We start from the raw sequence: 23,453 nt of genomic DNA, 5'->3' as shown, positions 1-23,453 counted from the left end.
TCTCTAAGTGGAGTGAAATTTGTCTGAATGGTTTAATCAAAAAGATTTAATGAAATAGCAAGTAAAAAAATAGTTTGTTGTTTGCAACCACAAGCAAACTCTTAGCCCTTCTTCGAGTCTGCAGCAAGCCAGCAAATGAGCCATCTTATTGCTCCTTGCTTTATTCCTTCAGGAAGCCAAGTCTCCTGAATATTTAGGTGTTAGGTGATGTGGGGAGATGCCTTTAACTCTTCTCTTGTCATCGTTTAGAATTCCATTTTACTGGAAAACTGCTGCAGTCTTTATGATGTGATTCCCTACAGTCTGCTAGATCATACAGCATTTTTTTTGTCTGTTAACTTAACAATCCTGAAGCAAGTTTATGGACCATTTTCAGCTGTGGAGGTAACCACCTAATGATTAGCAGCCATTTCCAGCTGTGTAGGTAACTGCCTAATGATTTGCAGCCAGATAAATGAACGGACCCCAGAGATCAGCCACTCAAGAATGTTACCCCCACACACTTTCTACGTGGTTCAGGAAGACATAATGGAGGGAGATCTATACACATTCTTGCCACTTTGTTATTCTACTTGTTATTGCATAGTGCAGAGAAGAAAAATGAGTGGTGAAAATGAATTTTCATCTACACCTGAGAAAGGGCATTGGTTCGGGCTCTTAAATCCCTCTCAATTCAGGCAACACTTCAAGTCCAAGCAGAAAATGACTGTCAAGCTAGCTGAATGACATCTGTGAAGGATGCCTTGTTTGTCTATGGATAAGGCAAGCTATGGAAATAAGTTGGACCTAAAGGCTTCTATTTACATTTATGTTTTAGTCTTTGAAATTTGCATGACAGCACACTGCTTGCATTAGCTTTAACAATACTAAAATATGCTAAGTCTTAAATCTGTTATATTTTTACAGGAAAAAAATTAAACAAATTGGGCTAAAAATTAATGTGAACATCTGTCCATGAATACGAACTTAAGATAGTGTAAAGGTTTATATATATATATATATATATATATATATACATATATATATATATATATATATATATATATATATATATATCGAGTCCATGAAAAGAAAAAAAAATGAAAAAGCAAGAAAAGAGGAATCTAATGTAAACATTTCAACCTTTGACTCTGACATCCCTATTTCTTTGCCTATTTTAAGAGAGTAAATTAGTCCCCAGTACAAATGAGTCTCTCGGAGGTACTGCCAAAGGAACAGCCATTTTAAGACTGTTTCAACATCTGTGTCTGAGTGCGTCACTGAAGAGAATGTAGCATTTCCTGGAAAAGCTTTTCTTAGAATGTTTCAGAACTTCATCCGCGGGTTTTAGAATTGGTAAAGTAATTTTTTTTTGCTAATGCCCAAACTATTACAAGCCATGGCACAGGTTCAGCTCCATTGTTGGTTGTATAGTTTTATTTGTTGAAGTTGCTCAAAGGTCATCCTAGCTTTTAAAGAGTTAACCATAATGATATTTACATTGTACTAAGATAAGACATTTTTTATTAAAGCATCTCTTTTGGAAGTTTACTTTAGATAATAAATAGCCAACTCTCTTGGCCTTCAAATAACTCTGCCCTTCCTATGTGCTACTCAGATGCTAGGCATAACTGTGACAGGCTTGAAATTTGATTGTTTTTGCTGCATTTGTACTGCATTAAAACAAAAAAAAAAAACAGCTTTGCTGACAGGTCATTTTTATGGCAGACAATTTAATGATTGCAGCATGGCAACACTTTCTTCTTTGCCAAGAACAGAAAGGTTGTAAATCACAATGCTGCTCTGATTTTGATCCAGAAGATGGCATCCATGAAAGCACTGATAGTTAATACATCAGTCATACAGAACTACATCTGCACGTGGAGAGATTACATGTGTGGGATATTGCTTTGAATACCCTGCTACTGAGCACTGTTCCATGTACAACACCACTTGTGGTGAAATATCGCTGGGTATGCATAGCCAAAGAAATGCTGCAGATGTAGAAATAGTTGCACTTTGATCCCGTAATACAGAAGATTACTTAGGCTCCAACGTTTTGGTAGTTTTACACTTGACTGTTGCAATTCATTTTACGTACATTTCAGAATTTAAAGACCATTAAGTATTAAAGTAGTAAAAGTTAATGTTGATTATGCATTTCTTTTCCTCAAATTCAAGATACTTACTATGAAGATGCAGAGAGTAGAAGAACATCAGAAGATAGTAGCAGTATGCCAGAGGAACGTCTCCCTTCAGGTTCTCTGCAGTTAGCAGCAGAAATGCAGGACTCAGTAATGTTACAAGAAGAGGAAGAGGAGGAGGAGGAAGAATTGGAGACTTTTTTTAGTTTAATGAGCCACAGGTATGGATATTCTCCATTATTTCACTATGTTTAATTTCAGTTTTTGTTCGGGATGGCAAACTGAAAAGTGCACTTGTCTACAAAGTCTTTGCATATGTATATTTTGCAGATCTTGCTTTGTGCTGTTTTTACATTAGTTATGGCTTATAAGACTAAAGTAGCCAGCTCCATGTTAAAGTGACCCTAGATCTGGTGGAGATGTCTAGGAAGAGTGGGACTGAGCAGCAGATGCTAGCTTACATATACTGGGAAGTTGGTGTCAGTCCAGCTGCATGACTGAGCCTGCAGAAGTGGAGGGTCTAGCATGCAGAAAAGAGGCAGACATTTGTACAGTCATAAGCTACATATTGGCCGAGTAACCTCATTTTGACTAGTGCACTGGTGTATGCAGGCATCATTTGGACAGGAATGTGGAGTTTCCATGGCTATCAGGGTACCACAGGATTATGGAAAATAGGGCCATCAGTAAAACTGATGGCTGATTGGGTGATAACCTCCTGATACACAGGCAGTGGGAATAAAAATGACATAAAAAAACGTGATTAAAGTCAGCTGATGTCATAACCTCATAGAAGATCTTGCTCGAGATTGTTTGTAGCAGATACTGTCTACTTTGACTGTGCTCATGTGCATCAGTGTTAGAAGTTTGTTACTTAATATTTATTCCAGTTCTTTCCTGTTGTGTTGCATTCTAGGGTTTGTTTATCTTGTTTGGATACTAAATTAATCTTTCTCTAGCAATGAGGGGCTTTGATCACAACACAGTCTTGCCTAGTACTGTATAGTTTGTAGTGTAAATCCATAGTATTTGCATTTTATAGTACGTTAGCTCAGATTTTTATAAGTAATGCTACCTAATCGACTGGACTCAAGTTGTTAAGGGGAGGCCTGCTAGACTGTAAGAATGGAGTGAGGAAAAAGCCCCCCCCCCCAAAAAAAAAAAAGTTTTGGACAGGAGCATTGAACCCAGAGCCTTGATCTAAGGCCTATAGGCATTCCTCTTCATCTCCCTTACTGTAGCAGTGGTTTCCACTTATGTTTTCAGTGAGGTCATTGTTTTCCTAGTCTTTGTCTTTGGACGTTCATGAGCTTGAGCATATAGGTACCTCCCTAGGTCTTGCTGTTGGGAGACAAACTCAAAATTGGTCACCAGCTCCCCTCCCTCACACAGACTAGCTAATAATACATTTGGGTGTATTAAGAGTGGGATCTAGCACTGTCTAAGCATGTGCTTGTATTTACACCTAGGAAGTTACTAAGCAAGCAGTCACTGGGACCATAAGATGCTTAGCATTTAACCACCCTTAAGAAAAACACACATAATATGGCCTGAAGAAGACTGACTTCTTATTTCCCCATCTGAGTGGTTGTCCACTCACTCAGTAGGGGTTGAATTGGTTGTCACTGGCAGTTCAGTTCAAGATTTTGAGCTCTTGTCTTTGCCATTATTTTGTAAAGGGTTCTCTTTTTGTACCACCCGAACCCCTTAATCTAGTAGACCTACTTACTGAACTGGAATTATTCGCAAAGAAGATGAATATTCATTTTTTTTAAAATGGGAAAAGTGAGTGTGGCTACCACAACTTACGAAAGAGCACATTTAACCCCCAATGAACCTCCTTTTGAATAAGTTTGAAAACTTGTGAGGCTGAACTTAGAAATTTTGATGAGCAAAACTAATCACTGTAAATTGTATTATATGACCAAAGAGAGTAGATTATTATCCCAATTAATAAACAATTCAACTGTATAGATAATGAAATCTGATAAGGGGTGAGGGGTCATATCAATGGATATGTTCTTAGAGATTCAAAAAGTCTTCCAATTACTATATAATGAAGAAATTACATTGCGAGTTCCAACAAAGAAACTGAAATGGCATTTAAAGCTATTGATTTGATATTATATGATTTGTTAATGTCTGGGGACCTAACTAAGGAAGAATATAATTATATGGTTGTCTCTAAGCCTGTCATTTCATCTTTTGTTTGGAACTCCTGAGATCCATTAAATAGTGTGGACCCACCCCCTAAAACCTATTGCTGCTTCTGCAGATTTAAAATGGAAGTAGTGGCAAAGTATATTGATAAGTTGAAATTATTTTCTGATAAACCACATTTTAAAAGATTTGTGGAATTTTTTATAATTAAGAAGAAGGGGTATTGTTTAGTAACTGTTGTTGTACTATTGATGTAAAGGACTTCTTTTCAGCTGTCCTTCTATTCACTTGCTGCAGTATTCTTAACCTGAGGGCTTTCCCGCCTGAAGGCAACCTGACGTCGGCTAGTATACAAAAGTCTTGTACCGCTGTAGGATACGGGGGATGTTGCATTTAGGCTCCTGTCTGACGTAGGCCAGAAAAACTATGCATGCACGTACCATCCTCAGAACTTTTCTGCTGCCAGTCAGAATGCATTCAGACTGTTGGTCTGATAGTTTCAGCAACTGCAACTTCAGCCTTTGCCAGGTAAGTGCCCCGTTGGGGAATATTTTCTCTTACTACTGTTTTGGTTATGTCATCTAAGAAGGGCAAGTGCCAGTGTGGAAGACAAATTCCATGCAAGGACAGCCATTCACAATGTCTTTTTTGTTTAGGTCCTAACCACAACCACAAGCCCTGTAGCATTTGCCAGTCCTTCACACCCAAGACCCGTAGAAGCAGGCTCTTTTCTGTTGCTATTTATTTAAAGGACCAATGGATTAAGTTGTTAGCTAAGTGTATGGAGAGTACCTCGGAGTCCAACACCAAGCCTGTGAAGCACAAGCCCAAGAAACCTCGGCCTGTGGCTTCCACTGCACTTCCACCATCAGAAGTTTTTCCCAAGGTGCTTGTCAACCTAGAGGCTTGTCTGACTTCAGGCACAGATTCACAGCCCGAGCTCACCTTGACTTCAGCCGTGAGCACGTCTGTGGAGTTTGAACAGATGTCTGATCAGGATGTCATGGGGAACCTAGGTTCAAAGTACAAAGGGTCCTGGGGGGTACAACATAATCAAGCAAGAGAAGAGATTGAGTCAGACACTTTTTTGAATGCAGGGATTTGTCTGGTCCTCTGATGTTGCATAGGATTGTTTCTCCTGCAAAGGAAAAGCAAAAAAAAAAAAAAATGTATTTGTCCCCTGCCCGAGAGGCCCCTACAAATTGACAGGCCTTTTCTCAAAGCTTGTTTCAGGCCTTCATGGCACTCAAGCTGCCATCCTCTCAGCCTACTCTGCTCCCCATCCATCATAAAAAGGATTAGGGACCATGACTCCTCTGAATTTCCTCTTGTGAAGAGGAATCTCTGGATTATTCTACACAAATTCCCTCTCTCCAGGAATATAATTCCCTGAAGAGGAGTCAGTTGGTGCTGACTCCCCTGTGGAAGAGATCTCCCATTTTTCAAGAGTTTCACCAAAAGAATAATTTAAGTGGGACACATCCCAAATTTCTGATGTCCAGAAAAGATACTATCAAGTTGTACAAGGTGATATCCCTGGCCCCTCTGCAGATCCACCTGTGCATCCTGCATTTCTGGATACCTTTCACAATGCTTCAAAAAGCCAAGACTCCCAGGCCCCAGCAGTCGAAAAGCCAGACCACTTCTACAAGGTCCCTGAGGATAATAAATTCCTCCTTAGGTGCCATGCTGCAAACACAGCAGTCATTTCTTTAGCTACAGATAAATTATCTAGGATGCTTTCCTCTACTACCCTTCTCCCATCAGACAGAGTAGAATGCTTGAGAGACTGGGAAAAGGCCTATACTTCAGCCACCTTGGCTTTCAGGGCCATCTGTTATCAGACACATATGACTAAGTACTCCTTAGAGCTTTTGTCTCAAGCATTTAGTGCCATTGCAGATTTTCCAGAGTCAGAAGGAAAGACTTGGCTCTGTTTGTCCTGGGAGCTTCCTCCCAAGTGGCAAGACATTCCATTAAGTGCAGCTGTGATGCCGCGGAGGCCTGTGCCAGGGGGGCAGCTGCTACTCGTTCAGTTCTTAGATTTTCCTGTGTCATGTTGCAGCCCCTCCAGGATAACTTCAAATCTAAATTAATGGCTGCACCATTAGACAATTCAGCCTTATTTGGTAAGGCAGTAGCCTCTCAAGTCCCTACAGGAAAAAACAAGGAGCTCAAGGAGTTGAAGCACATGCTGGTTTCTCCTTTTCCCCAGGTTTCATAGAAATTTCCCATTTAAGCCTGTTTTCATCCATAGCCACACCCAGCACTCGTCAGGTAAGTCTTCCAGAGGAGGCAAGAGACAACAGAAGCCTAGGAATTCACAGCCAACCTCACAACAAAGGCAGTCCTTTCCTGACAAAGCAGGGAGTCTGTGACTGCCCTGCAGATTTGCATTCCCCTCTTTCCCTTCATCTTTCAAATGCTCACAGGGTCTGGAAAAGCATCACCCAAGACACCTGGGTTCTTTCCATCATCAAAAAATGATACTTCATGGTTTTGCACTCCACCCCCACCTTCATGTGCATCCCTCAACCCTGCTGAGAGCAGCTGATCTTCTTCCCAGAGCTCCTTTGAGAGCTTTGGTAACAGGACTGCATTCAAAAGACTCCTCAAACCTCGAGGGAAAGGCAGCTATTCAAGAATGTTATTAGTGTCACTCATCTTATGTGCATTAAGAAGACAATGAGACTCTAGTGTTCATTTTAAGTAGTTTATTGTGTACAAACACATCAGGATGGATGGTGGCAACATCGAACTTAAATGGACTATATAACTGATTGACTACGTACTTGCATGCTCTCACTCTAGCTGCTCTCTCAAAACGGCACTCTTGCTTGCACATGCTCCGTACTTACATGCATGTGCCTAATGACTGGAATGCTTCTTAAAGGTATATCACACACTCTGATCTACATCTTCCCTCATTACTGAGCTGTCTTGTATAAACAATGACCTTAGAATAGGCATGCAGTTATGTGGACACTAATAAAGAAAACAGTTATGTCCAGGTTGCCATGTATCTGGAAGTAAGTTTTGAGATGTGACCTGATCTCGTAACATAATAGTTAAGATTGGGTTTACCAACAGGGACAGTCATTGGTGGATGTTCTGCTTGGGGGGGACTCTCACTGATTTTCTCAGGAACGGGGATTGCTGATGGAATGTTCGCTAGAACAGGAACATTGGACAAGTTGTTGTGAGAATTAGTCTTTGTCACAGACAAGATACTGTAACACTGGTTCGGGCACTGGTAACAAATACTTCAGATTTCATCTGAATTCCACTCCTTGTGATTCCATAGTGTACGATCTCTGCTCTTAACACAAACTTTTCACAAATCCGATGTGATCAAAGCCTTTTGACATTTGCATCCTCACTATATCTCCCCCTTTTTTCAATGAACTGAGTGGTTTGCTGGTTTTCTGGGACAAATGCTTCTTCAACAGTTGGGCTTTTACTGCCTTGTTGTTAGCACATGGATCCAATAAATTATTGCTGATTGGTAGTGTGGTTCTGAATTCTCTTGACATAAGTCTCTGTGCAGGTGAACCAAGATGTTTATCACAAGGAATGTTTCTGAGATTTAACAAGTTTAGAAAAACATCGGTATTGCCATGTCTGGATTTCTCGAACAGCTGTTTTGCACTTTGAACTGCACATTCAGCCAAGCTGTTTCACTGAGGGTATTCAGGACAACTTGTAATATGAACAAAGTCCTATTCTTCTGCAAATTTCTTGAACTGCTGACTAGTAAACTGTGCACCATTGTCAGAAATAACTGTGTGGACTACCATGGACATAAAAACATCACTTCAACTTAGTAATAACAGCGCTGGTAGTTAGGTTGGGAAGTAGGTCAATCTCGAACCAATTTCAATAGGAATCTACTAACACCAAGTAATGTTGACCATTCCATTCTGCTATCTGTAGCTACTGTCTACAAAGGTAATTCAGGAATCTGGCTTAAATGAAGTGGTTCTTTCTGTTTATGTGGCTTTGTACTATTACAAACTGAACAAGATGAAAGTACTTTCTCAATATCTCTTGACATAGAAGGCCAAAATACTAGACCTCTCACCCTTCTTTTGGTAATATCAGTTCCTGGGTGACCACGATGCAACATTTTAATATACTGTTGTTGCAAGGATTTTGAAATAATCACTTTAGGACCTTTCATGATACCATTGTCAAACAAAATCTTATCTCTGTATGGAAAATACTGCTGCACATCTAAATGCTTTGAAGGTCATCCTCGTCTGATAGAGGTTTAGCTTCTGGAGACTTGGATCTGAAGTTGTGTGAGTTCTGAGCTCATCAAGATATGTGGAAGAAAAATTTCTCACTTCCATGACCTCAAAATCAAATTACTGATTCTCATGCTGCTCTGTTTTTTCTGGGTGATGTGGGTAAGGTATCAGCAAAATAATGAAGTTTGCCTTTTGTGTAAACAAGATTGAAATTTTACTTCTGCAATTTCAGTATCATATGTTGCAATCTGGCAAGAGCTGTGTGCATAGGCTTTCTCAAAATAGTAACTAAACGATGTCCTTCAAGGATGCATCTGCAGTCCTAACATATGGATTGTCCTGCCTCAGGCAGCCCTTCGGTCGGCCGGATTCCAAAGTCTGGGTCTGGCCTCGGCTGATGTCGCACTTCACCCGACGTCATAGCTGCTGTTTATTGGGTATAAAGGCATCAGCCGACGCCATTTTCCTCAGTCTTTCTTGCCGCGCGGTGCCCGAAGCAGAAGCTGTTCGCAAGTGCCGGTCGGTCAGATCCAGAAATGTCTACTACCGAAGACTTCTAAAAAGCTAAGTACCCCATTGGGGACTCTTTCTTGCCTCAGCCGATGTCAGACAAAGTAAATAATTGTTTAACTTGTGGGAAACAAATACCTCATAAGGATTTCCACTCTTACTGCCTTCCTTGCTTAGGCCCAGACCACGACGTATCAGCTTGTCTAGCCTGTGCTTCCTTCAACCGACGGACACTTAGACGTCGGTCGGAGTTTGCAGAGGAGTTTTTTGGTCCCGCTTTTGCATACAAAATGCCGTCGGAGACTCCGACTACTCAATTAGCTAAAAAGCGCAAGGAAAAGGACCGACATTCGCGGCCCGCGGTTTCGGCTGAAACCACAGTTAGGCCAACCGCGAATGTCTCGGTTTCGGCTGAAACAGAACCCCCAGTTCTTCCTTCGGCCGAAATCATGCTTCCGATAGCCGAGGCCTCACAGAGCATGGCTGAATCTGCTACTGAATTTACTGCTACAGAAGCAGGCTCCCAGGATTTATCAGACACTATTCCTTTAGACATAACTACCCCTGCACGTGTGGCTGCTAGACCCCCTGCTTCCATGTCTATCAAGGCGTTTGCCAGGGCTAAGGCAGCTAAATCTTCTAAGGCCTTGCCTGCCAAAACTCTTTCACATAGGCCTACCTCTAGTTCCCAAATACTCAGCCTGGCTGAGGATCTCATTTCTTTGATCAGAGGATCCCAACCTCACCCAGACAGGGCCTCTCAGCCCCCTCCAGACAAGAGGCCTAGGACTGAACCCCCGGAGCCTGTCTCTACAGATTATTCCTCAGATGACTCAGACCTTTCAGACCCTCACGATGGCCCATATTCTCCTTATGAGGATTCTGATGCAGAAGACTCCATCCCTTCTGCTTCTCCTCCTGAAGAATTTCTTTTGGGGAAACCTTGCATGCTATGAGGGAACACTTCCAATGGCAGGGCCAGGATTTTTCAGATTCAAGGAAAAGGCTAAGGACTTTTTTACACTTACCACAGCATAGGCCTTTAGCCATTCCGCCAGTACTAACAGTTGTTGATGATGCATATAATGATGCCTGTACTGCTCCTGATTCTCTTCCTCCGGCCCCTGCCAAGCCAGACAGATATTACAGGGTCCCGGACACACACTACCATTTGTATAAGGCTCCTGTTGCAGACCCTGAAACCATTTCACAGGGCCCTAAAGGTGTGGCAGCTGCCTCTGCTAAAAACCCTCTTCCCTCTGAAAGGGAATCTAGAGCATTAGAGAGATGGGGTAAAAAGGTTTATACTTCTGCTACTCTTTCGGCCAGGGCCTTGAACTGTCAATTTCACATGATTCAGTACCAGGAATTTTTGTTAGACCAGATAAATAAAAAACTATCTTCTCCTGAACCTTTAGACCGCAAGTCCCTTCAGGATTTGGTACATAACTCTCAGCAGGTCGGTAACCATTTCTTAAAATGTGGCTATGATGCACTGGAGGCTTCCTTTAGATCAGCTGTGACTGGAACAGTGATTCGAAGGCATGCCTGGTTAAAAGAACAATCCTTACCAGACCATGTTAAGTCAAAACTCCTAGATGCTCCCATGGAGAAACAAAGTTTGTTTGGCTCCCCTGCACAGGAGGTTCTAAAAAAGGTGGAAGAAAAAGCAAAATCTGTCCAAACAGTCAAGGATTTCTTACAGGTCCAACCTCCGAGGTTTAGCAGAAATTGGCCTTCGAAGAATTGGTCCTTTCCAGACAACTCCAGAGCGCAGAGAGGCAGAAATAGACGCCCAAGAGGCAGAGGTCAATCTAGGGGTGCCTACAGGGGACGTCAGTGGCAACCTACCAACCAGAGAAGTACTGCCACAGAATCAACTACAACCACTTCCACAGGGCAGACACAATGACTTGGCTCTAGTTCCGCCTACCAGGGAACAACTGGAAGCACCCTTGGGAGGAAAACTAGCCTTATTCTCCGACAACTGGCATTACATTACAGGAGACAAATGGACTTTACAAACAATAGACAAGGGCTACAGGTTTCACTTCCATACTCTACCAAAAAGAGAGGAATGCCAAACCTACCACCAAGCCAAAAACAGACGCCTAAGACAAATCAACAACTTACTAAGGATGAGAGCTATAGAAGAGGTGCCACCTATGGAACAAGGCCAAGGATTTTACTCCAGGCTTTTCCTTGTACCAAGAAAAGAAAATCAATGGAGACCTATTCTAGATTTGTCCGCACTGAACACATACCTCATTGTTCCAAAATTCAAAATGCTGACCCTCCAGCAACTTCTTCCCATGCTGGGCAAGGAGTCTTGGCTGGTGACTCTAGATCTCAAGGAGGCATACCTGCACGTCCCTATACGACCAGATTGCAGAAGACACCTCAGATTTCTTGCAGGATCAGAGCATTATCAATTCTCAGCATTGCCTTTTGGCTTATCTACTGCGCCCAGAGTATTCACGAAATGCCTGGCATCAGTAATTGCTCATTGCAGACTTCAGGGAATTCAAATTTACCCATACCTGGATGACTGCCTAATACAAGCGGACAACAAGGCAAAGTTAACAAAAGATTTGGAAAATGTCATGCAACTGTTGCAAGCCTTGGGATACACAGTCAACATGCAAAAGTCAAGACTAGTACCAGCCCAAAGGATAACATTCTTGGGTGCAGAATTAGACACATCAACTCAGATGGCTTTTCTCACAGAAGAAAAACAAAAGCAACTACCAGTCTACTTCATGACATTAACAACACAAACTCAGCTTACTGCAAGGAAAGTCCTGCAAGCCCTGGGCTACATGGCATCCTGCATAATATTGGTTCCGCATGCCAGGCTGCATATGAGAAAGCTACAATGGTATCTAAGGAATGTATGGTCTCAACACAAGCACAGTCTAGAAGCCCAGATTCCAATAATTCCATGCCTGAAGCAAGAATTCCTGTGGTGGGCTCAGGCCTGTCAGTTGAACAGAGGCTTGCCTTTCCACAAACCACACCCAAGCCAGACCATCACCACGGACGCCTCAGACCTAGGATGGGGGGCACACATGGTGGACAAGTGTATACAAGGTCTATGGACCCAAGACCAGCTGAATCTACACATAAATCTAAAGGAGATGCTGGCAGTGAAACATGCGATCCAGGCATTCAGACCACTCCTTCAACAGGGTCATCTGCTGATAAGGACGGACAATACCACAGTCATGTGGTACATCAACAAACAGGGAGGTACACATTCATATCCTCTATGCCGGATGGCAATGGACCTGTGGAATGTGGCCCTGAACCTCAACATTCAACTTCAGGCCAGATTTGTACCAGGAAAAGAAAATTCTCTAGCAGACACCTTAAGCAGAACTACCACGGATGCTCACGAATGGATGCTGCATCCAGATATCTTCAAAGCCATAACAAAGAAATGGGGACTACCACAGATAGACCTGTTTGCCTCCCCACACAATCACCAATTGAAGAAATTCTGCACAAGAGCATACCACCCACTTGCTTGGAGGGTGGACTCCCTTTCCTTCAGCTGGAAAAACCTGACAGCATATGCATTTCCACCTCTTCCCTTGATGTACAAAGTTCTACTGAAGATCAGAGGATCAGCCAAGGGTAATCCTGATAGCTCCAGACTGGCCGAGGCAACATTGGTACCCGCTACTGAGAAGCATGTCTCAGACACACGCATGGCATCTACCTCTATGTCCCTTACTACTAACACAGGACAACTACAAGATCCTACATCCAAACTTGAAAACACTGCAACTAGCTGCTTGGAATATTGCATAAAACAAAATAACCCAGGTTTATCTCAGAGGGTTAAGGACATTATCCTGGAGGCACGCAGACCCTCCACAAGGAAGACTTATTCAGCCAAGTGGAAAAGATACCTCATTTGGAGTGCAGCAAAGGGAGAAAATGTCTCATTGGCAAACATAGCACACATCCTGGAATATTTAGCAGAGCTGTTCCACAATGGCCTGTCTTACTCCTCCATTAAGATTCATGCATCAGCAATTTCAGCAGAATACAACATGGATCCTCCTGTCTTCTCTCATCCTCTACTCAGGCAGTTCTTGAGAGGAATCAAAAATGTAAAGCCTCCAAGGAAACTACCTTTACCTACATGGGATCTCAACTTTGTGCTGGAAAAATTAACACTTCCTCCTTTTGAACCAGCAGCAACAGCAGAATTACAATTCTTGTCTTGGAAAACTGCTTTCCTGCTAGCAATTACTTCAGCAAGAATGGTATCTGAGTTACAGGCATTAATGGCAGTACAACCCTTCCTTATCTTCCATCAGGACAGAGTCTCTCTGAGAACTAACCCTACCTTTATGCCAAAAGTGGTCTCCAGAGTATCATTGAACCAAGCGATTCATTTACCTACATTCTTCCCCAACCCACAGAACAGGGGGGAAAGACTGCTACATACCTTGGATGTGCACAGACAATTACGCTACTATCTGGACAGAACTAAGACCAGCAGAAAAACTGACCAGCTTCAGGTAGCATATGCAACAGGAATGCAAGGAAAAGCAATTTCAAAACAGACAATCTCAAAATGGATAGGAAATTGCATTCGATTTTGCTACTCTTTTCATGGAAAGACAGCTCCTGATAATATCAGACCTCATTCCACAAGAGCTACAGCCACCACTACAGCTTTCCTTTGAGGAGTGGCTACCAAAGACATTTTAGAAGCTGCTACTTGGAGCTCCGTGCATACATTTGCCAAGCATTACAATCTTCCCTTATACTCTAGATCCCGAGCAGGTGTTGCAACTGCTGTTTTGCAAGGGATCTTAACTACACCATCTTTATCTCAGTGCCTCCTCCCCCAGTTTGGCTATGGTATTCTACCCATATGTTAGGACTGCAGATGCATCCTTGAAGGACATAGTACAGTTTTGTACCTACCATAAATGTAGATGTCCGATAGGTATGCATCTGCAGTCAGGATTACCCACCCTCCTTCCCTCTGTGGTATTCCTAGGGTATTTACCCCTCTTTTAGCTAGCTGGGGGAATCTATTATGGTGTATTTGTTTGTATATATGTATGTATATATATATATATATATATATATATATATATTTTTTTTTTATATATTGTTTGCTCTCTACTGTTTGGAATTATTTGCATTTATCCAAATTTAGCCTTACTAGAGGGCACCTGGCATCTGGGGCAAGAAACACTGAGGAAAATGGCGTCGGCTGATGCCTTTATACCCAATAAACAGCAGCTATGACGTCGGGTGAAGTGCGACATCAGCCGAGGCCAGACCCAGACTTTGGAATCCGCCGATCAAGGGCTGCCTGAGGCAGGACAACCCATATGTTAGGACTGCAGATGCATACCTATCGGACATCTACATTTATGGTAGGTACAAAACTGTACTTTACTGATCAGTTTCAGTCTGGATGAGTTGACCATAAATATAATCATGGAACTTCAAACATTCAAACATGCAAACACAATTGCCAACAGCTCTTTCTCAATCTGGGCATATTGCATCTTGGTCTGCGCAAGAGTTCTCTTTTCATAGGCTGCTGGTCTACCGTCTTGAATGACTGCACCTAGATCAAACTTAGAAGCGTCACAGGAAAGCGTAACTGGTTTGTGAACTACATAGTAGCTGAGAGTTGGTGGGTTAGCAATTTTATGCTGCAGGACATTAAATAATCTGGTGCTGTTCTGACCATGACTAAATTACATATTTGAGTGCCAGCTGTCTGAGTGGTGCTGAAAGTTGGCTTAAATCTGTGATGAACTTGCCTAGATAGTTGACCATGCCAAGAAAACGTAGGGCTTGAAATATTGTGTGGAGCTGGCATTTTGAATTGCTGTTTGCTTGAAAGGATCTGGTCGTAAACTTGAACTGGTAAACAAGTGACCAACATAAGTAACTTCTCGTTGCCTGAATTTGCACTTCTGAGAATTCAGTTTAAGATTCACTTCACATTCTTTCCAGAACTTTCTTGAGGATTCTGTCATGTTTGACTTCATTGCCTCCTACTAGAATATGATCTACTATAATAGCACACGAATAGCCTGAAAAAGTTTGCTCCATTGCATGCTGAAAGACTTCACTGGCAGAATTTATTCCAAATGGCATTCTTGGAAATCTGTACCTTCCAAATGATGTACCAAATTTGGTTAACAAGGAAGACTTCCAGTCAAGCAAAATTTGCCCAAAGGAACTCTCTGCATTCAAGACAGAAAAAACAGTGGTGTTTAGCATGAGGGCAGCAACCTCCTACGACTGTGCGCATAGGATGATGAGGCCTTTTAATGCCTTGTTCAGATCAATACATATTCTGATATCATCTGAGCTTTTCTTATGAGCTATGACCATGGGGGATACCCACTCAGTAGGTTCTTCTACTGGACAAATTACTCCTAGCTGCACCATTCTGTCTAGCTTGGCTTTGACTCTGTTCTGCATAGCTATTGAAACTTTCTGCGCTGGTCTGACAACTGGGCTGACTTGTGGGTCTAACTTCATAGAGTACATATAACTGGTAATTTGCCTAGTTTGTATGCAAAAATATCAGCATACTCAGAAAAAATAGTTTGGGCAAAATTTGAGCTGCTGTCATGCAGGCTTACATGGTGAACTTCTTTATTAAATGAAAGCCGTCCCATTTTCAAACTGTCTGAGGCCTAATAATGACTGCACATGTCTCTCGACTTTGAAAAATTGCAAGTCATAGCTGTTCACAGCAGAGTAACATGAAAGCACTATTGTACCTTTGGTTCGAATCTCTTCACCACCATAAGCAACAAGCTTTGCACACTTTGTCAAATCAAATTGTTCTGCAGCTTTTACTCTACCAAACATTTTTGCTGACATAACATTGCATTTAGAACCAATATCTACTTTGAGCTCTACAGGATTCCCATTAAACCAAACAGTACAAAAGATTTCATTCTTTGCCCACAAATCTATTGCATTGACTGTTTCACCAAGCGCAGACACGCCATCAACATAAAAAGTGGGGTCGCAACTTTCTAATTGATCAACCTGCCTTTTGGAATGCCCTCTTAATAAAAGAATGTGCCTTATTTGATTTACACACCCTTTTGAAATTATTCCACTTATTGCAAGGATGACACTGCTGGCCAGAGCACTTTTCTCTTTTGGGTTCATAAGTACCACCACAACTACAACAGATGACTATGGAGCTAGGTAGGGGCTCGTTTTGACTTTGCGACTCACCCTTACATACTCTGGAATTTGCTGGAAAGACTCTGGGTTTCCCAGGGACTGTTACAGGACCTGCAGTAGCTGCCATGTGCTTGGGCCTGTTTCTTTTAACCACATGCTGCAGGCTATCGATGTGAGCTCTGTCACTGTGCCTTCCACAGCTATTCTCATTTGTAAGCATACTTGTGTTCTTTTCTTTAAGCTCGTTTATCTGTCAAATCTCATTGGCCTTATTTAACGTCAGATCACTGTCTTGAAGCAAAATCTTTCTCAGTGTATCATTATTAATACCACACACAAGCCTGCCCTTTATCAGCTCATCTCTCAAATCACCACTAAATCTGCACATTTTAGCCTTATTTCTCAAGTCAGTTTTATATGGTGCAAAAGTTTAACAAGGCTTTTAATCCCTTGTGTAAAATAAGTATCTTTCCATTACATTATTCGTTCACTTCTCTAAATGTATGTTTTAAGGGTCTTCCCACGTTTAAGCCGGTACCACAATATGGTGGTCTTTCCCCTCCCCTGCAAACACAACAGGTGCATACACAAATGAACACCATCTTTCAATGGCCTCTGAAGCAGCTACATTAAACAGAATAAATGCTTTTGTACGTGCGTCTGTCAGAAAAAAGCAGACTGTATGAAAATATTGCATTCCTACTCACTCTCTCCAATTTTCTGCAGTATTGTTATCAAACAGAAGCAGGTGTCAGTCTGCGAAAGCCTTCTGCCACGCCCACAGATTATAGTAAAACACAATGCAAAATTGGCCCTTGTAATTATGTACAAATATTCATACGCCAGGTACCTGTAATAATATGCAAATGCACAAACTGTTTGAAAGACTGCAATCTGCAAAACATGCTTTGAAATAACTACTTTGCTAAATATTCTTGGAAATAACTGTACTCTGCAAAATGACTGCACTGTAATGCTGCATACACTTGCAAACCTTTTGTGCATGTTAGATACTTTGAATAGCTTTAGTTAATGTGAAAAAGTAGCACATAGTGAAAAAATACGGTCGTTTTCCCTTTTTTATACATTTTTTGGGATTTGGATATTGTTTCAAATGTTTTCATAATTATTTTGAGGTTTTTTGGGTATGTCACAGTTTTGGACATTTCGTTTAATAAGACATTTGTTTTGAGCATTCTGAATGCTTGGTTTTTATATTTGTAGCAAATTAAATCATTTAAGTGAGTATTAGTACCTATAATTCGTTTTTGACTTGTTTTGCGACTCATTTGAACAGTAGGGATGATCCACTCCTATATATCCCTCCAATTCTAACCAGTTTGCCTCATGGCTGTAACTCTGAATCCCATTCTGACACCATGTTGTTCGCCTTATGTGCTTTAAGAAGACAATGAGGCTTGAGTGTTCGTTTAAGTGGTTTATTGTATACAAACACATCAGGATAGATGTCAGGAAGATTGAACTTAAACGAACTGTCTTTATGACTACATACTTGCATGCTGTCACTCTGGCTGCTCACTCAAAATGGCACTCTTGCTTGCATGTGCTCAGTACTTACATGCATGTGCCTACTGATTGGAATGCTTCTTAAAGCTATATCACACACTCTGATCTACACTTAGTGCCCAGAAAGGATGGCCCCTGGAGATGAATCTTGGATTTATCACATCTCAACACCTTTTTAAACTTAAAGGTTCCTACCTTCAGAATGTTGACACCCCAAATTCTATTTCCCCTTATCCTTCCCCAAGGATACATGGCATCTCTAGATATAAAAGATGCTTACCTTAACATCCGCATTCATCACATGTTCAGGAAATTCTCACATTTTTCTGTGGGTTCCTGGCATTTTCAATCCTCTGCCTTGGCCTTTGGTCTTTCTACAGCACTGAGTGTGTTCACAAAATGCCTGGCTCTAGTGATTGCACTTATGCAGACTTTTAGGCATCCAGATTTTTCCATACCTGGATGACCCGCTCTTCCAGGCCCCAACTTCCCACACTCTACTCCAAAACCTGGATACCACCATTTCCCTGCTTGGAGAACTGGGATTCACCATCAACTACAGGAAGTCAGTCCTCAGCCCTTCACAGGACCACATTTTCCTGGGTTGTCAAATCCAGACAGACATAATGAGCATCACTTCCACCTCAGAAGTCCTTCTTTCACTCTCTTCTCCCCTTGATTTGCATAACAGGGAGTTCCTCAGAGTGCTGGGATTCATGGCTTCAACCATTCCTGTGGTACCGATAGCAAAACTCCATATGAAGAAATTCCAGTGGTTATCAGGGTAGACCTAGCATTCTAACCCACTAGAATACAAAGTCCCCCTCATTCCTAACCTAAAGAGGGAACTGCTCTGGTGGATCCAACAGATAAACCTAAATCCAGGACTACCCCTGCATCCTTTCACCCCAGTCCTAGAACTCTACACAGATGCCTCAGACATGGGCTGGGGAGTAGCCTTGGGCAATTTCACAGTTCAGGGAATTTGGTCTCCCTCACAAAAAACAGAAGAACATAAACATCAGGGAAATGTGAACATTGCTACTACTAGCTCTACAAGCATTTCACCCTCTTCTTAGCCCATGCCATCTACAACTGTTCAGACAACTTGACAGTCGTCTGGTATGTGAACAAACAGGGGGACCAAATCCTTCCTACCATTGCAGGTTGGCTTTTCTGGTATGTAAATGTCGTGGCAGACTCCCTAAGTAGGCACCTGACTCACTCCCGTGAATGGCTGCTTCACAGGAACATGTACCTGGACATAGTTCACCAATGGGGTATCCCTCAAATAGACTTATTTGCCTCCCCCCTGAACAGACAACTTCCAAAACCTTATGGCAGAGTCCCAAGTCCTCTGGTTTGGATAGTAGATGCTCTCTCCTTTTCTTGGAAGGGGACTTTTCTGTAAGCATTTCCTCCCTTTCCTCTAATAGCAAGACTCCTGTTCAAGATTCGACAGGACCAACCAGAAATCTTACTGGTTACTCCCTTTTGGCCAAGACAGTACTGGTTCCCCTCCTACATTTAGCCAAGGGGCCATCAGTACAAGTTATCCCACAGAATGAACCTACTCGCACAGAACAAAAGATCCCTGATACACCCACACATGTCAACACTACAGCTGTCACTCTGAGTGATAGGATTCTAGTCCCCTTCAGACACTTTTTTTCAGAGAGCATGCTTTGGTTTTTGCAAGGGGGCTGAAAACCCAGTACCAAAAAATCTTATGTTTCCAAGTGGAAAAATTTTCACTCAGGTGTTTTTCCAAGAACCAACACCCACTGAAGGTGGGAATCCCAGTGGTTCTGTCTTACTTCTGCGAATTGCTCCCTGCTGGCTTGGCTTCTTCTGTTGAAATACATGTCGGCTATTTCTGCTCGTCTGCCTCTTTCTCCCCCTCTAGTGTTTAGATTTGAGGTGAAACAATTCCTTAAGGGCATCCTTCACATTAGGCCTCCCCAGGAAACATATTCCTCCTCCTTGAGACCTTAATTTTGTTCTAGAAAAGCTGGCCTTCACCCCTTCTGAGCCCGCATCTTTGGCCTCCCTCAAACATTCCTCTTGGAAAACTGTTTTACTAGTGGCCTTGACCTCAGCTAGAAGGGTGTCAGAGCTGCAAGCCCTTATGGTGGTGCTCCCCCTTCTTGGTATTTCATAAGGACAGGGTATCCTTGAGTAGATGTCCTTTCATGCCAAAAGTGGTTAATGAGTTATCCCTTAACCAGTCCATTCAATTACATACCTTCTTCCCTTCTCCGCAAAACGACACACCTTAGATGTACTTAGACAACTTGGGTTTTACCTGGAAAAAACTAAAGCTATCAGGAAATCTAACTTTTATTCCAGGACTCTGGGTTTACCCATCTCCAAGCAGACTGTTTGTTGTTGGATTTCAGTCAATTTGCCTTTGTTACATCCTCCATGGAAAGAGCCTCTCTTCACCCATGAAGGCCCACTCTTCCGGGGTTGTGGCTTCCTCTAAGGCATTCAAGGGCTTAGATAATAGCGTCATCCTTGAAGCAGCCACCTGGTCTTCTATTCATACCTTTACCAAATAGTACAAACTAGATGGCATCTCCAGATACAGAGCCAGATTTGCTAAAGTCATTTTACATGTCTTCATTGAAAGCTCCTCTGCTCCTCCCCCCTTCCTTCCTTGAACTTTGGTATTCTCCCTCAGGTTAGGAATACTGCAGCAAGTGAATAGGAGGACATAGAATCGTTGTGTAAAATCTTACCATAACCATAAATATCCTTCTCTTCACTGCTGCAGTATTCTGTCCCACGCTCCTTCCCCCCAGTCTGTTTTCCTTGGATGTTCATAGGTTCATAGGTTGATAGGTTGGTACTAGGCTATCAGCCCTAGGGCCTATACAAGCCTAGCCATAACAATTCCTTGGCTATTTCTTCCCACATTATTTACTTTCCTGGACCCCTGTCTAGCAGGGTGACTGACGTGATCCCTGGGGTGAATTTCCTTTCTCCCATCCAATCGCCAAGGTTCCTCTTGAAGAGGTCCAAAGAGGCACTCTGCTTGACATGTATGGGCAATCTATTCCAGAGTCTGGGGAGTCTCTGGGTCAGGAACCTATCCCTCCAGCATGTTTTGTTTATTGTGATGACAAGGTTTAGATCCCTGGAGCGTGTAGCTCTGAGGGATTGGGATTTCTTTAAGTGTAGCATGTCCAACAGCTCTGGGTTTGACATGGCCTTGTATGTTAAGCAGAGATCGCCTCTGAGTAGACGATATGCGACAGAGTATAGCTGGAGTTTTTTAAGGCGGTCAGCGTAGGGCATCTGCTTTAGGCCTGTTATTCTTTTAGTGAGTTATTTCTGAGGCCTTTCCATTTGTTGCAGATGTCTTGAGAGGTACATACCAAATGGGGCATTGTATTCTATAATGGGTCTAATGAGGGATGAGTACAGTGGGACAATGACCTCCTTTTTTCTGGATGAAAAGCCCTTCGTGATGAGGTGTGCCACATAGAAGGATTTCCTGACTGTTGTGGCGATGTGGTTATCGAAGGTGAGACCACTGTCCACCTGTGTCCCTAAGTCTCTTATCACACTTTCTGTGTTTAGTGTACTGCCACCTATATGGTAATTCATGGATACATGTTTTTTCCCAAAGGGGATAACAATACATTTCTTGGCATTGAGCTTGAGCCCATGGCTCTGGCACCAAGCATCTGTTTCTGTATGGCCCTTTTGTAGAGTATCCACATCATTTGGGGATTCAATAATGGCTCCCAGTTTGCAGTCATCTGCAAACTTTGTTAGCCAGAGTCCCTTAGTGTTGACCTGTACTTCAGAGAAGTAGATGCCAAACAAGAGCGGCCCCAGGACTGAACCCTGAGGTACTCCACTTGTCACTTGTCTGAAGCTGGATTTGGAGTCGGCTACTTTTACAGTGTGGATTCTATCAGTAAGCCATTTAGCAACCCATTGGGTGACATAGGGATTAATGCCCAACTTAGTAAGTTTATCTATGATTCCAGAGTGGGGGATGGTGTCAAAGGCCTTGGCAAGGTCTAGATAGGCTGTGTGGACCACCTTACCCTTGTCCATGGCTCTGGAGACTGATTCAAAGAAGTCAATCAGGTTCAGGAGACAAGATCGGCCCTTCACAAACCCAAACTGGGTGGGGTCCAATGTCTTTGTTTATAAGTTCCATGATAATACACTCCATGGCCTTGCAGATAAGGCTCATCAGACTGATGGGACGGTAGTTTCCGGGATCCAAGGTGGATCCCCCCTTGTGGATTGGGATAACTGTAGCTCTGCGCCACTCAGTGGGCACGAAACCTGAGGTGAGGCTATGATTAAACATGACACTTAGGTGAGGTGCCAGTTCAAATTGTAGTTCATGTAGTACACAGCCCGGGATGTCATCTGGTCCCATGGATGCTGTATTCTTGGCTTTAGAGAGTGTGTTTTGTACCTGTGTGGCCATTATTACTGGAATTTGGCAATCTTCCTTTTATATTCTTAGTATGGCATTCCTCCTGGTGCATTCAGTTCTGAAGATGGTACGTGCATATGTCACTTTTATGGACTATGTCTGACAGCAGCCTACGTATGATGTCCCATGTACCCTACAGTAGTGTAGGACTTTTGTATACTGGCCAACGTCTGGTCGCCTTCAGGCGGGATATCCCTCTGGTTAAGAACACTGCAGCAGTGAAGAGGACAGCTATGCTTATGATAAGATTTCACAACTATTCTTTTTACTATATGATTCTGGTCTTCATTGATTTAACATGAAATTACCTACCTTTGATAAGTTGTGTAATAAGAGATATTAAGAAATTAAATTCATTTATGGCATTAGTTTTATATAACAACTTTGTTTAGCTCGAAGGAGAGATATTCAAGCAAATTTGGGATGATGTGATGGGTGCAGCTTCTGCAACTATATGTGCTAACATCATCATGCGGTATTGGGAAACCAGTTTTGTATTTGTCTGAATCTTACTCAAATAGAAAATGTTATGCTAGGTTCTTGGATGCTATATTTTTAATCTAGGATAGAGAACTCCAGTGTTTTAAACATTTCATGGTAGATTTCATGGTATATATGAATAATACTACAGAGTTTTTGAAATTTACTTATGAAATGAATTACCATAATAATTTTCTAGAGACATATAGTTTATAAAGATTTTAATGATAGGAGGTTTTTCATCTCTTTTAAGTAAACCTACATTTTCTAACTCATACCTATTTTAACCATTACCATCCTTATAAACAGAACTGTAGTTTGGTAAAAGGACAAGTGGTTAGACACTCCCAGATGATCTCTGAAGAAAAGTCCCCTTAATGAAATGACTATTCTTAAAAACATGTCATATAAAAGAGGTTATCCAGCAGGACTGGTTGAAAATGAAGTGTTAAGTAAAAGGGACTTGACATTTAAACTAATCTTAAGAGGTGATGTGTTGAGAAATGAGACTAATATGGATGTGGATGTCAAATACAATTGAGCTTTGGTCTTGCTATTTAACCACCAAGGTGGTAAAATCAGACATTTTGGTTGCAAACTGGGAATTGCAGATTAACTATCATGTTAAGTTAACAAATAAATTGGATAGTAATATTAATTTTATTTGAGCTGAAAGAATTTGAAAAATATTTTAGAAACCGGTAATTTTAGAATGGATGAAATGTGGGTCATGCCCATACTGTT

The 23,453-nt window shown here is 42.0% G+C and overlaps 1 protein-coding gene across 2 annotated transcripts in view; it reads left to right on the top strand.

Annotated features, from left to right (window-relative positions):
* PLEKHA8 (pleckstrin homology domain containing A8) overlaps positions 1–23,453 on the top strand; it is a 384,133-nt gene that overhangs the window by 220,581 nt on the left and 140,099 nt on the right. For both annotated transcript variants that reach the window (XM_044066845.1, XM_044066846.1), the window contains exon 8: positions 2,161–2,344. In XM_044066845.1, coding sequence (XP_043922780.1) covers positions 2,161–2,344 — 184 coding nt within the window. The remainder of the gene's footprint in view (positions 1–2,160; positions 2,345–23,453) is intronic.

This window comes from Protopterus annectens, chromosome 3.part1, assembly GCF_019279795.1.
Source record: "Protopterus annectens isolate FY-2018-M chromosome 3.part1, PAN1.0, whole genome shotgun sequence".
Taxonomy (NCBI): Eukaryota; Metazoa; Chordata; order Ceratodontiformes; family Protopteridae; genus Protopterus; species Protopterus annectens.
The sequence above is the reverse complement of the archived record's forward strand: the minus strand, read 5'-3'. Positions and strand labels throughout refer to the sequence as shown.